Source organism: Hippopotamus amphibius, chromosome 2, assembly GCF_030028045.1.
Source record: "Hippopotamus amphibius kiboko isolate mHipAmp2 chromosome 2, mHipAmp2.hap2, whole genome shotgun sequence".
Taxonomy (NCBI): Eukaryota; Metazoa; Chordata; class Mammalia; order Artiodactyla; family Hippopotamidae; genus Hippopotamus; species Hippopotamus amphibius.
The window spans coordinates 7,762,242-7,774,969 of NC_080187.1; the positions used below are offsets into that span (position 1 = coordinate 7,762,242).

The 12,728-nt window shown below is 60.5% G+C and overlaps 1 protein-coding gene across 4 annotated transcripts; it reads right to left on the reverse strand.

Annotated features, from left to right (window-relative positions):
* Positions 1-789: 789 nt before the first annotated feature.
* On the reverse strand, positions 790-11,880 carry CERCAM (cerebral endothelial cell adhesion molecule). Of its 4 annotated transcripts, none has more exons than XM_057724356.1 (13): positions 10,752-11,880; positions 9,204-9,314; positions 8,931-9,048; positions 8,238-8,372; positions 7,861-8,065; positions 5,681-5,800; positions 5,353-5,429; positions 4,154-4,286; positions 3,317-3,390; positions 2,546-2,673; positions 2,164-2,367; positions 1,550-1,802; positions 952-1,282 (listed from the first exon to the last, which is right to left on the reverse strand). In XM_057724356.1, the coding sequence occupies exons 1-12, from the start codon at positions 11,129-11,131 to the stop codon at positions 1,550-1,552; spliced, it is 1,938 nt and encodes a 645-aa protein (XP_057580339.1). In that variant the 5' UTR covers positions 11,132-11,880; the 3' UTR covers positions 952-1,282. The 4 variants fall into 4 exon arrangements, with proteins under 4 accessions (XP_057580337.1, XP_057580339.1, XP_057580338.1 ...); XM_057724355.1 differs by lacking the exon at positions 3,317-3,390 and adding an exon at positions 5,155-5,261 and having other exon boundaries at positions 952-1,287; positions 10,752-11,875; XM_057724353.1 differs by lacking the exon at positions 3,317-3,390 and adding an exon at positions 5,155-5,261 and having other exon boundaries at positions 10,752-11,874.
* Between the last annotated feature and the right edge of the window lie 848 nt (positions 11,881-12,728).

A 12,728-nucleotide genomic window follows, 5' to 3' on the forward strand; every position in this document is an offset into this window, starting at 1 on the left:
CGTACACAACCAAGTCAAGGGGCTGCATGGGGGAGGCGCTCCTCTGAAGAAAGAAACCTGGAGATGGCAGGTCCTGCGCTGCTCACGGCAGCCACCTCCAAGGCAAGGAGCCTCCTCCCCACCCACCCACTCCGGCTGCCTGAGTGCAGGGATTGGAGACAGCTGCTGGGCCCTGCAGGGGCGGGGAGGGAGGAAGGCTGCCAGTTCCCAAGCAGGAGCAGAAGGTAAAGCTGCTGCAGGTACCCAGTGAACAGGGGGCAGATCCCAAGTGCCCCAGACGCCCTTCCCGTTGTCGGCCCCATACCAGCAGAGGGCGCCCTGGCCCACAAGGTCCAGGTTCTGCCCCGTTGCGCCCTCTGGCGGCCACACTGGTTAGGGCGGGAGGGGAGCCCCGGATCTCCCCAGCCACTTCCAGGGGAGGGCTTCCAACTGCACAAGTGAAGATCCAAAGGCAGGGAGGCCTCAGCAGCCCTGGGCCTGGTCTGGGCTCACCCTGGCCAGCAAGGTGAAGCCGGTGATGACCATGACAGTAGCAGTGGGTAAGCACTCACCGTGGGCTGGGCTCCCGGCCCGGCCACTTTATCCCCACATGACCTGTGAGATATCAATACTTCTCCTCCCGCCTCCACTCTGCCAATGAGCAGATGAAGGAGGTGATGCCAGTGGCCCAACTCCTCCTCCAGGCTGCCCTCTCCTCTCTGTCTCTCCACCTGCTCATCCATAGATCGGGAAGGCCTCCCTCCCTGCCCTTAGGACACGCAAAGAGGCTCAGCCAAGAGTTAAAAAGTATAAAGTGCAACACCAGCCAGCTTTTATTGATGGCCTCCTGTGTGCTGGGTCCTCCTCCCACCTCCTGGCACTTCCCACTGGCCAGGGAAGAGGTGAGACCCAGGCATCAAGCTGGGCAGGGAGCTGAGGTGGAGGTAGATGGGGGCAGAGGGGCCCAGCAGCTGGGTCTTCAGTGGGGCGCAGGGCTCCTGGGTCTGCCCAGCTTGAAACTGAAGGCCGGGGGACCTCCCTTCTTCCCTCCACTCCAGGCCCTGAATCAGGCCAGGCAAAGTCAGAGGGCCTACGAGTCCTTGTCCTCGTGCTACGTGACCTTCGGGGAAGGGGACCCATCTCTGAGTGGTTTCTCCCAATGGAAGACGGGTCCAGAGGGCAGAGTGGCCATGCCCAAGGTGGCAGCCAGGTCCCTACTGGGTCTGTGGTTCCTGTTGGCAGCTCCTGCTCTGCTCCCTGGACAGCTGTGGCCTGTTCCTGGGCGCGTCTCTGGAGTCACCACCTGGACTTGGGGAGACAGACGAGGTGAGAGGAGAGAATCAGAAAGAACTTGAGTTGGACAGTGAGTGACAGACACAGAAGCAGACATGGAGGTAGTCAGAGACACAGAGAGATGGGGGCGCATCAGAGGTGGACAGAAGTGCAGACACAGAGAGAGAGAGAGAGAGAGAAAGCCAGGGACAGAGAGAGGGAGAGAGAAGACCGCTGAGAAGAGGAGACCCAAACACAGAGAGTCAGCCGCTGAAGGGGAGAGAAGACCGAGGCCCACCTAGAGCTCATCCCGGGGGTGGGGATGGAGGCTGTGCCCGCTGCTGCCGGCCAGGTCCAGGCGGGGGTCGCGCAGGGTCTTATGAGAGCCACTCCAGCTGATGAGGCGGCCGCTGTCATCATCCCAGGGTGAAGACGTCTCTGTGTCACTGAGCCACTCGGCATCCCCCGCGTAGTGGGTGGGAGCAGCGAGCAGGGGCCGGGCTGAGAAGGCCCGCAGGTCTCGTGGCCAGAAGTGTGCCTTGTACTGCTCGCTGGGATGCGGGAGGCTGGCTCAGAGGGGCTGGCTCAGGGGAGCTCCACCCAGACCCATGCCAGCCTCGAGCCAGGTACCTCACCCCGAAGCACCTGACCACCCTCCCCATCTAACCCTGAGGCGGGATTTCTCTTAGCCCCATTTTCCGGATGGGGAAACTGAGGCATAGACCAGGAAAACTGTTTGACTGAAAACTGCAGGGCATCACAGATTGGTCTGACTCCAAGGCTAAGCTGGGCTAGTCCTTGGTGACCGGAAGGGACTCAGCCCTGCAAGCCTGCCCAGTGAGGGGACTTACTACTTGCTGAGGTGGGCTCTCAGGATGGGCTGACCCTGCCCTGCCCCCATCTGAGGCTCACTTGGGGTGCTGGTCAAACATGATGGGCAGGAACTCATCCACAGGCAGCATTCGACGCAGGGGCTGGGGGGCCAGCAGCTTGCGGGCGCCAGCCAGGCTCAGGACATACGCCAGTGTCCAGTAGGAGTAGCCGGCCACCACCAGGTGCGGCAGCCCCTCCACGGCTGCCTCCTCCTCAGGGTTCACCTGCTTCCGGCCGAGGTAGCTGCAGGTGACACCAGGGGTCCCAGGAGTCACTGTAGATGTCCCAGGACCCCTCCTCCAACCCCATCTGTAGGGTCAGGCTCAGGGGAAGGGAGGGCTGGCCAGGGCTCCCCACAGGAGGAGGCAGACCCCCGGAGGCCCACCCCTCTCCCTGGCCCCTGGGGGCACGGGCTGCCTACATCAGGTCCCAAGGAAGTTTCTCCGCCTCCACCTCCTCCATCAGCCGCTCCAGCCGCCCCTTGAAATTGCTCTCAAAGCGCACGTCGTCCTCAAACACCACGACCTGGGCCAGGCCCCGGGCAACCACCTGTGGTACATGGTGGGGGGATGGGGGTGGCTCTTTAGACTTGAGCTGTCCCCTCCCACCTGGATGACACTGACAGACGCTCCTGGTCTCAGCTGTAGGCCAAATGCTCATCCCTGGCTGTGTCACTCAGCTGCTGAAGGCTGGGCGGCCTCTCTTCTTCCTTCCACCCCAGGCCCTGAATCAGGCCCTGCCCTTGTGCAATGTGACCTTCGGGGAAGGGGACCCATCTCTGAGTGGTCTCTCCCGATGGAAGACAGGTCCAGGGGGCAGAGTCTTGCTCTGCAAGCAGATCACGATGGCAATCAGGAACTTCCCCGGTGGTCCAGTGGTTAAGACTCTGTGCTTCTGTTGCAGGGGGCAAAGGTTCGATCCCTGGTTGGGGAACTAAGATCCCGCAAGCCGCATGGTGCAGCCAAAAAAAAGAAAGAACCCCTGCTGCTGCAGTCACTGAGCACTGCTCCTGCATCCCAGGGGCCACAGTGTTCATCTCCAGGGACCCTCAGGAGGCATGATGTTCCCCTACTGCAGCATGGACATGGTGACACAGGGAGGTGAACCCACTCGTCCAAGGATACACAGCCAGGAAGTGGCAGAACTGGGACCTACACCCACACCTGAGGGACTCCAGGGCCTGGCTCCTTACTTCTGCCTCCTGAGCTTTCCTCAAGGAATGAAGCTGGGGTGCGAAGTGGGGGAAGACCCTAGCCCCTGACATGCCTGAGAAAAAATACTTTTTGTAACTTCTGGAAATGTGAAAGGAGCATGAAATCAGCCCAGCAAACAGTGAAATGTACATCATCCTTCAATCTGTTCAGTGGCAGCAGAAAAACAGAAATATCAGCTCACACGCACATTTTCTGGCTCCAGTAGAAAATAAAAACAAGGACAGAGTCTGTGCTCCATCTCCTGGAGGGGGCACCGCTTGGAGGGCCAGTCTCAGGTCCTCTCCTGCTGTGTCCAGGCAGTGACCTCTCCCGGGTACTCACACCCCAGCCCTGGGCTGAGGCTGCCTGGCCCAGCCCTAGGCCTTTCTTCTTCCCACACAGAACGCACAGTGCCTGTGCCTCCCCTGTCTTCCTCTGCCAAAAAGCCTCCTCTCCCTTCCCCTCCGCAGTGAGGCCCACCCTGACCCCACACGAGGCCAGGAGTCCGGGCCAGTCCACGCTCTCGAACAGCCTGTTCAACCCCCTCCGTGGCAAGCCTCCTTCTTTCTTGATTTCTACGTCCTGCTCTGGTCCCTTTGCCCCAGGAGGACCCGGGCTGCATTCTCCTGGTTCACATCTGTGTTCTCAGGGCAGAAGCTCTCCTAGCACCCCGCAGGGGCTCAGTGGAGACCGCAGGGTGAATAGGGTATAGGGTTGGGCCCACAGGAGGCTGAAAGCAGCTGGCCAGGACTTCGTTAGTGTGCTCGGTCACACGAGTGCTGGTGCAGAGCAGTGGATGGGGGTCCCCGCTTTCTGCCAGGGTGCAGGGTCCTCACCTCCTCCCAGATGGAGTAGTGGCTGAGGAAGCAGCCCACCTCGCCCTTGGTGAGCGTGCGGCCCGAGTAGGGGTCCTGGTAGCCCGGGAGCAGGTCCACGCCGAGGCTCCTCAAGACACTGCTGTTGAGCACCCTGAGGGAGACGGTGCAATGTGGTCAGGGGAGCCCACCAGGGCCCGGTCCAGGGCACCTGGCCTGTGCAAGCTGGGGACAGTCACACCGGAGTCCGCTTGGACGCAGGCTTCAGCCTTGTAACTGCTTCGCGTGGCCTGAAGCCATCAGGGACTGGACCTGGAGAGCCTCAGCCGCCGCGGGCAGGGGCAGCCTGAGGGGAGGGGCAGCAGTCTGAGGGGGGCACACCCGGGGTGAAAGTGGGGAACGTGGCAGGTGCTTCTTAGGCAGAGGCCCAAGCAAAGGAGGGACACCCTGCTGTCCACAGGGCTGGGACACGTGCAGCAAACAGCAGTGGGCGCATGGGGCCGTGCGACCCCTGGTTCCTGGGGGGGACACGACTGGCCTGCACCCACCCCCACCCATCGGGGACCTACGTTCAGGACGGAAAAGAACAACCCTGGTAAGCATAACGAAGACATTATTCACCTCAGGGATGCTTGCTGTGCGTCAGGCCCTGGCTAAACCTTTACTGAAGCCTTACAAACCCCTGAGAGGAAGGCAGTTACACGCCGTTTACACAGTAGCACTGAGAGATGGGAGGACTTGCCGGAGAAAACACAGCGGGTGACCAGGCCCAGGAGCTCCAGACCCTGGGAGCTTAACCATTGTACTTTCCTCCCCCAGGTGGGCTGAGGGAGGGTGCCCTGTCCTGTTCTGTCTGCCCCGGGACTCCCTGAGACAGAATTACTCCGGCCCTGTTTGAACACCTCCTGGAACAGGAAACCCATTCAACCCATTGTCTGCTTTTCCCACCCCAAGGGAGCCCCGATGGCCCACCCTGTCCCCCCCGGCTGCACAGGGCCCTGTCCCCACCCAGGAAGCCTCACCGGCCGTCCACGGCGTCCACCACCCGCCCGGAGATCTCCATCTCCCAGAGCGAACCCAGCATGCGCTCACGGCGGTCCGGCCGGCGGGCCAGGCTAATGACAAACACCTGCAGCAGGCAGGGGAGGCAGGCGAGCGGGTGCAGGGCAGGGGAGGGCCCTCCACCTCCTGCCCCGATCCTGCAGCCTGGGAGGACTTACCTCAGCAAACCCCATCTTGCTGGGCCTCTTTGGGGGCCGGGACACATGAGCGGAGGCCCGCATGGGGGGCCCATCCACTGCAGAGGAGAGCACGCCCCCATCATGAATCCCTAGCGGCGACCCTGGAGTCCTATCCCTCCTCGTTCCTCCCCCCTCGGCAGAATGCCCAGCAGGAGATCACAGAATCCACCTGCCTCCACGGTATGGACGGGCAGACGGAGGCCCAGCGGGAAAAGGGACTTGCCCCCAGAGCCAGGGAATGAGTTGTAGGGAGGCTGCGACCCCAGCAGTAGTGGCCGGGGGGGACACACCGGCACTCAGCCCTCACCCAGCGCTTCCAAGATCAGGTGGATGAAGTTGACTCTCTCATCCTCCAGCCCCTGGTGGGATTTCACAGGCACGTTCATGTACCCATAACGGTGCTCGTTGCACACGTGGGCCGAGACCCCTGCAGAGAGAGGCCAGGTGGGTGCTGGAGTCAAGGCTAGGGCTCTCGGAACCTGGCTGAGAGGTCCTAGGCCCAGTCCTGCCAGTGACCCACTGCGTGAGTCCTCTCTGGGACCTGGGGTCCCCACCTGTGGGGTTGGAGGGAGAAACAGCTTGGCTCAAACAATATCTAAGGGACCTTTCTGCCAAGATGGTCTATTCAGTCAACAGACGTGTCTAGAGCACCAGCTGGGTGCTGGGGTGATGGTGGTGAGCGAGACAGACAGGCCCTGCCCTCGAGGGATGAAGGTGAGGAAGGAGCAGGCAAACTCCCACCTGGCTACCTGACGCCACCAGGCATTGCTCCAGCCCCTAAATCTCTCCCCGCTCTGCCCATCCCCTCCCCCCAATCCTGCACCATCACCTCTGGCCCAGATCCCTGCACTTCACCCCATGCCCTCTCCTGCCCCCGCGGTGCTCTCCTCCACCTGGCAACCAGCGCAGCCTTTTTTTATTCCTTCAGTGTTTACCATCTTTATTATAATCATTTATTTAGCCTCTGTCTTCTGTAGACTGTGAGTCCTCCAGGGCAGGCACATGGTATCTCTTGAAAAGTTAACCCCAGGCCCAGCATGGCACACAGAGTCTGGTTCATTGCGGGTGCTGGAAGCATGAGTGATGGAGACAAAACCTCCGTTCACTAAACTCCTTCAAACCGCTGACCAATAAACGGCCGCTGATACTCAAAGTAGAGGCAGGAATGAAAAAACAAGGAAATATTTTTGCTTCTTCTCATTTTTCCTCCAAGTATTTGTTTCGCCTTCACTCACTTTCTGCACTTGATAAGATTTTGTTTTCTTCCTGCATGTCTGCACTGCAGATACTGCCAATATCTCGTGCACAGAAAAAACGATGACACTCTTCTCCCTGGCCACCCCTCACACACTGCCTGCCCAGGTTCAACGTTTCTCAATTACATCATCACTTCTAATTCACCTCGACCAGGAGCAAAGTTCTCCACCCACCAGACAACCTTCATGTCCTCGCCACCCATGAGTGCACCCCGTGAACTACATTCTCCGTAGCCTTCTCAAGATCCTTCCTCCAACAGCAGTATCCCTGTCTCACCCTCAGCTTCAACTCTTCCTCAGGACTGGGTTTATCCCATCCAAACCCAAACATCTTTTTTTTTTTTTTGACTGCGCCACGTAGCTTGCAAGATTGTCGTTCCCTGGCCAGGGATTGAACTGGTGCCTTCGGCAGAGAAAGTACAGGGAGTGCTAACCACTGGACCACTAGGGAATTCCCCAAACCCAAACACTTTCTAGTAACTTTCATCTTAAAAATAACTCCCACAGCAAAATGATATTTTCCAGCATTCAAATCTAATCATGTAATCCTCTGATAGCTGCCTGACACCCACAGGCTAAAGACCAGATGCTGGCCTGTCAGGTCCATACAAGCTGGGGCCTGCCTGTCTTTCCTGCCTCAGCCTGAATCATGCCCCCTTTGCTCACTGTGCCTTCTTGTGTCCCCTGACACCACAGGGCCTTTGCATGTGCTGGTCCCGTTGCTTGAAATGCGCTATCTTGCTCTGTCTGGCTTGCTAATGCCTGCCCATACTTTAGATCTCAGACCCAAAGTTTACATCCTCCAGGAAGCCTTCCCTGACCAGGTCAACTCTAGTCTGAGCTCCCAGAACACCTATGATCAAAAAACTCTTCTTCCTGTCATTGTGACTGGACATTGATTTGTGTGATCCTTTGACTGACTGGATGGAGGATCCAGGAGGTCAGGGACTGCCTGACTTCACTCACCACTGTCTCCCCAGTGCCTGGCACCTGGGAGGTGTCCCATAAATATCTGCCTAATGAAGGAATGCATGAAAGTGCCGTGGTGGGGACAGCCAGAAGGACATCTAACCTACGGGGGGCAGTGGGCCCAAGAAAGGCTACAACCCGAACGACAAACAGGAATTAACAAGATGAACTGTGGAGTGGTGAAGGGCATGCCAAGCAGAGGCAACAGCACATGCAAAGGCCCACAGGCCTCGAAGCAATGCCCGAGGAGAGCCGTCCTCACCAGCAGCCTGACAGGTGTAGGCGAAGACGATGATGTCGTCAAAGGGCCAGGTGTAGTTGGGGTGAGGGGGGTAGAAGGCCAGCTGGTCTGTCCCCTTCGCCCGCAGGGATACCAGGAAGGTGGAGTGGACCATGGGGACGCGGAAGCAGCCCCGGCGCTGGCGGTTCTTGGTAGGGAAGTAGTCGGCTGTGCGGCGGTAGTAGCCCTGGGGAAGGCGTGGCTCTGGGCTGTGAGAGGGCGCTCCTCCATCCCCAGCACACCGCTCCCCTACCGGGGCCCACAGACCCCAAGGCCTTCGGGCTCTCTGCTCTCCACATGCCTCCCTCCTCCCAGACCTCAAGCCTCCTGAGGCCCCCCCACCCCGTCCCGGGCCTTACCTGGGGGGTGATCCCACACCAGAAATTGGAGTAGTAGGTCTGAGAGTCCAGCATCGGGGCCACCACGGGCAGCTCCTGCTCCATCAGAAGCCGCAGTGTCTGATTGTTGGTCAGAATGTTGTCCGTATCTGCAAACTGTGGGGAGGGGGATGTCACAGGCCCCAGCCTTGTCTGGGCTGCAGCCCCGCAAGGATTCACTGAGCGGGATCCCTCCAGATTTCCAGAGACCCAGAATGACTCCCAGGATCCAATGGGGTTCCCTCAGAGAGGTCTAACCTATAAACCAGTAAATCCGTTTCTGGACCAAGGGGCTAGTCTGGGGCACTGGCTCGGGGGTTGGGTCCAGAGGTTACACCTGAGTTGCTGATCCAAGAATTTTATCTGAAGTTTTAGGAAGTAAATCCAAAGACCTATTCTGAGCTCTAGTCCTGGGAACTAGGCTCAGTTTATACTCTGGGCTCTAGCCCAGGGATCGAGGCTCGGTATGTGCCCTGGGCTCTGTCTCAGGGATCCAGGCTTAGTACCGAGTCTGAACCCAAGCATAGGGATCCAAGCTCAATATTTGATCTGGGTCCTGACCCAAGTTGCTAGCTGAAGGAGCCAGCCTACAGGTGGTTAGGTCACACCAAGAGTTCCGTCCAGGACAGGTGCCACGAACTGTGGGAAGCCCAATCGTAGGCCAGGCTTTCTTACCAGGATATAGTCGGCCCCCCAGTCCCTGGCAAAGGTCAGGGCTTCCTGTTTCAGCTCCATCAGAAACTGGTGCCTTTCTTTGGTCCAGTGCTTAGGACCCTCCTCGTCTGGGAAGGACCTGAGGCGGTAAAGAGTTGAGGTGTCCCCACGGGGTAGGTGCATATGGCCACCCTCTCTGCAGGGCAGTGGACAGAGCCCTGGCCTGGAGCCCCTTCCCTCTCTGGGCTGCAGCTCTTCTCCCTCTTCCCCAGAACTTTCCCCCGAGGTCACCACCTGGGCTCCCCCTCGGGCCTCCAGACCACAGCGGCATAGTCATCGCCCACAGCAGCCAGCCACTCCTGCAGCATCTCTGTGGTGTTGTCCACGTTGTGGTCCGTGGCACACCTGGGACACAGGAGGAGGAAGGGTGAGGGGGCACAACCACCGAAGGACCAAACCCTGAGGCAGCCTTGACCCCTGGAGCACCAACACTTGCAGGGCTGGCCTCTCCTGGGAGCAGAGGAGGCAGCTGTGCTCCAGAGGAAGGCAGGCAGCCAGGTTCCAATCACAGCTCTGTGATCCACTGTGTGACCTCAGGTACATCCTGGCTCTCTCTGGGCTTCACTTTCTTCCTCTGTAACTTTAAGTTGTCCTGGCACGCTCAGGGGCTGAGATAACAGAACTCAAATGCATTTGGAAAGATGAAAAGTACCTCAACTTTGAGGAACACACCCGCCACGTTCCCTGGTTACCTTCCTTCCCTGCTTTGTGACTACATGTCACCCCCCCTCCCCTCTCTGAGTCAGGACTGGACAGAGGAGCTGGAGCTGCTGCTTCCCTCTACCAGGAAGTTGTAATAAGGACCAAACCACACTCTGAGCGTCCCTGAGAAGTGCTGATGGGCCCAAGCTCCACTGCCACCACCCACAGCCTCTCCAAGGGGTCTCTCATGACAGAGGGGGGTGCAGGGGGCTTAGCCAAGAGCCCAGGTTTTAGGTGATACTGCCCCTTTAAGTCAATTCCCCAGAAGTGAAGATTAACTACGTGTCAAGTCTTATAGGGGTGGGAACTAACTAACTTCCAAACTGGTAATTGTGGGCGGCCTCCCCAGGCCACAGCTCCACCCCCAGCCCGACTTTGGTGTGCTGGGGAGGGTAGTTTGGTCATTTCTGTCAGTTTATCCCCAACCTCGGCTTGGGACTCCTCCCTGTTCTGGCTTCCACAGACTGTGGCCTCTGATTCCAGCGCCCTGTGGGGACGCCTAGGGGGAGAGACTGCAGGAAGGGGGCTTTGCCCTTGGCTGGCAGGACCCAGCCCCTCTCCTGAGAGAGGGTGGAACCAGCCCAGGGAAAGGGGGAGCCGGTATGACGCCCCCGTAGAGCAGCATGCAGCCCAGCGCTGACAGCACCCCCACGGGCTCCCCAGGACCCCCAGGCCTGCTGATCTCTGCCACATCGCGCCCCAGGGGACGCCAGCTGCTCCTGTCTGCTCCACTCAAGTCTGGCCGACCACAGGTCCCACGGGTTGAGTTTCAGCTCTGAAGGCTAGGGCAAGAGGGGCTGGGCCCAACTTACATCCAGAGGAGGTCCCAAGAGGAGGAGTAGGGGCCAGAATGAGGGAACAGTGTCCCTGTGTCAACCTAAGTCCTCAGAGGTCAGTCTGCAGGGCCGGGGGGGAAGGGGTCCTGTCCGGGGACTCAGGCTGTGGAGGGCCTGTCTGCGAGGGAGGGGCCTGTCTGGGTGGTGTCCGGGCAGGGAGCAGATGGGGCCATCTGGAGCCCGGACTGTCGGTGGGGTTTCGGGGTAGATGCCCAGTGGGTGCCAATGCCCAGATCTCTCTCACCAGAGGGCCAGCCTGGCCCGGGGGTAGTCCAGCCGCTCCAGCGCGCCCAGGTAGTGGGGCAGTGAGTGCTCGGCATTGCGGGCCAGGATGGCAAGGACCACGGCGGGCAGCGGCGGCTCTGCGACGCCCGCAGCCTCGAGCCGCGGCCCCAGCAGGAGCAGCAGCTGGAGCAGCGGGGCGGCGGGGGCAGCGCGCATGGCGGGCGCTCGGGCGGCGGCGGCGGCGGCTGCCCCCGGGCTCCCGGCCGGGCAGAGGGGAGTGGGCGGTGCAGCCGGGCCAGGGCGGGGCCTGGGGCCGGGGCGGGGCCGAGGCGGGCCGGAATGGGGTGTGGGGGGACCTACCCCCCCAAAGATGGGCTCCCACCCCCCACATCTGTTCATAGATTCTCAAGTGTCCTCTCCTCGGCCAGGGACATCTCAGGGCCAGGGCCCGGACACCCGCCCCAGATGCGGTCCAGGAGCAGCCCCCACCCGGATGGAGGGTGGTGGGGGGGCGGTATCCGAGCCGCCCGGGCATCTCAGAATGCTCGACTACGAATCCCTGGGCGTGCAGTCCCCGGAACCCGGCTCCACTGAGCGCCCGACGCCCCTGAATCCGGATCCCCCGGCCATCTACCCGACCCTCGGAGCTGAGCCGCAGCCCCCGAGGGGTGGGACCCACTCGGCCGCGGCCTCTCCCGGGTTCCCAGGCTCCCGCCCCCTCCGCCGCCCGCGGGCGCCCTCTGGCGGACCCAGACGGAACTTCGCAGACCCGAGAGCCGCCGCGTGGGCGGAGAGCGCGCCGGGCGTGGCGGGAGGGGCGGGGCTCCCCCTGACCTGCGCGCGGCGTCCCGCCGCGGTCCGAGCCTGGCGTCCCTCGCGCGGCGTCGTCCTCGCCTCCGTCGCCAGCACCGGCACTGCTCCGGCCCTTTAGGAGAGCAAAGCCTACTCTCAGACTGAGTGTAGAACAAGGGGCGCCACCCAGCCCCTCACGGTCCCCCCCCCACAAGCAGGGTGACTCCAGTGTCTGGTCAGAATCGGGGTCCTGAGGCCCCTGCTGAGATGGAAAAGGGTCTCCAGCCTCTCTTCGGAGAGGGCAGGGCAGGGGCGGGGCCTGGAGGCACCAGGGATGGGCTCTTGCTCCTTCCTGCCACCGACCTCAGGCAGGCCGCTTTCCCGGAGCCGCAGCGCCTCCTGGGTAGAATGGGCTGCTAACAGCACCCATATAGGAGGGTTTGCAAGGATTCCTGGAGAGCGTGAATGTACTTGAATTCTGTGCGTGGGGCCTGGCAGGCGGGAAGAGTTCCTGGGGCTGGAACACAGAACTGGGGAAGGCAGGCTCTCCTTTCATTCAGCCTCTCACCCGTGGGAACCTCCTTTACTACGGCACCTTTGGGTCTCCCTTCAGGCTCTTCCCAGGGTCAGGGAGGGTGGTTAAGCCTATGCACAGTATCTCCACTGCGAGGAGAGGAGTGGGGGCCCAGCAAGGAACAGCCTAGTGATGGGTCATCATGTGGAGGCATCAGACCCCAGAGTGCAGGTCCCTAGCCCACCTCCAAAGCCTCCAACAGCCAGTGCCCTGCAGTGGAAGGCCTGAGGCACCCGGAAGCATCCTGGGAAAATATGAGTCCCTTCCCTTGCATGGCTGCCTTTGCTGGAAGGCACTCCCAGCCCCAGAAACAGGATACCATTTTTTTTTTTTTTTTTGACCATGCTGAGCAGCATGGGGAGTCTTAGTTCCCTGACCAGGGATCGAACCCCTGCCCCCTGCAGTGGAAGTGCAGAGTCTCAACCACTGGACCACCAGGGACATCCCAGGGATACCCTTTCTAAAGCAAAGCAGTGTCCCCCACTTCACCCGCCCCACGGTCATCCCAGAGCTTCTGCCCATGCTATTAGTCATGGGGGCTTCCAGATTCTTCCCTCACTTCAAGTCTTCCTCCTCCCAATGCACTGACCCCTCCCATCTTCACCTCTCTCCCTCCCTAGTCCAGCTTGT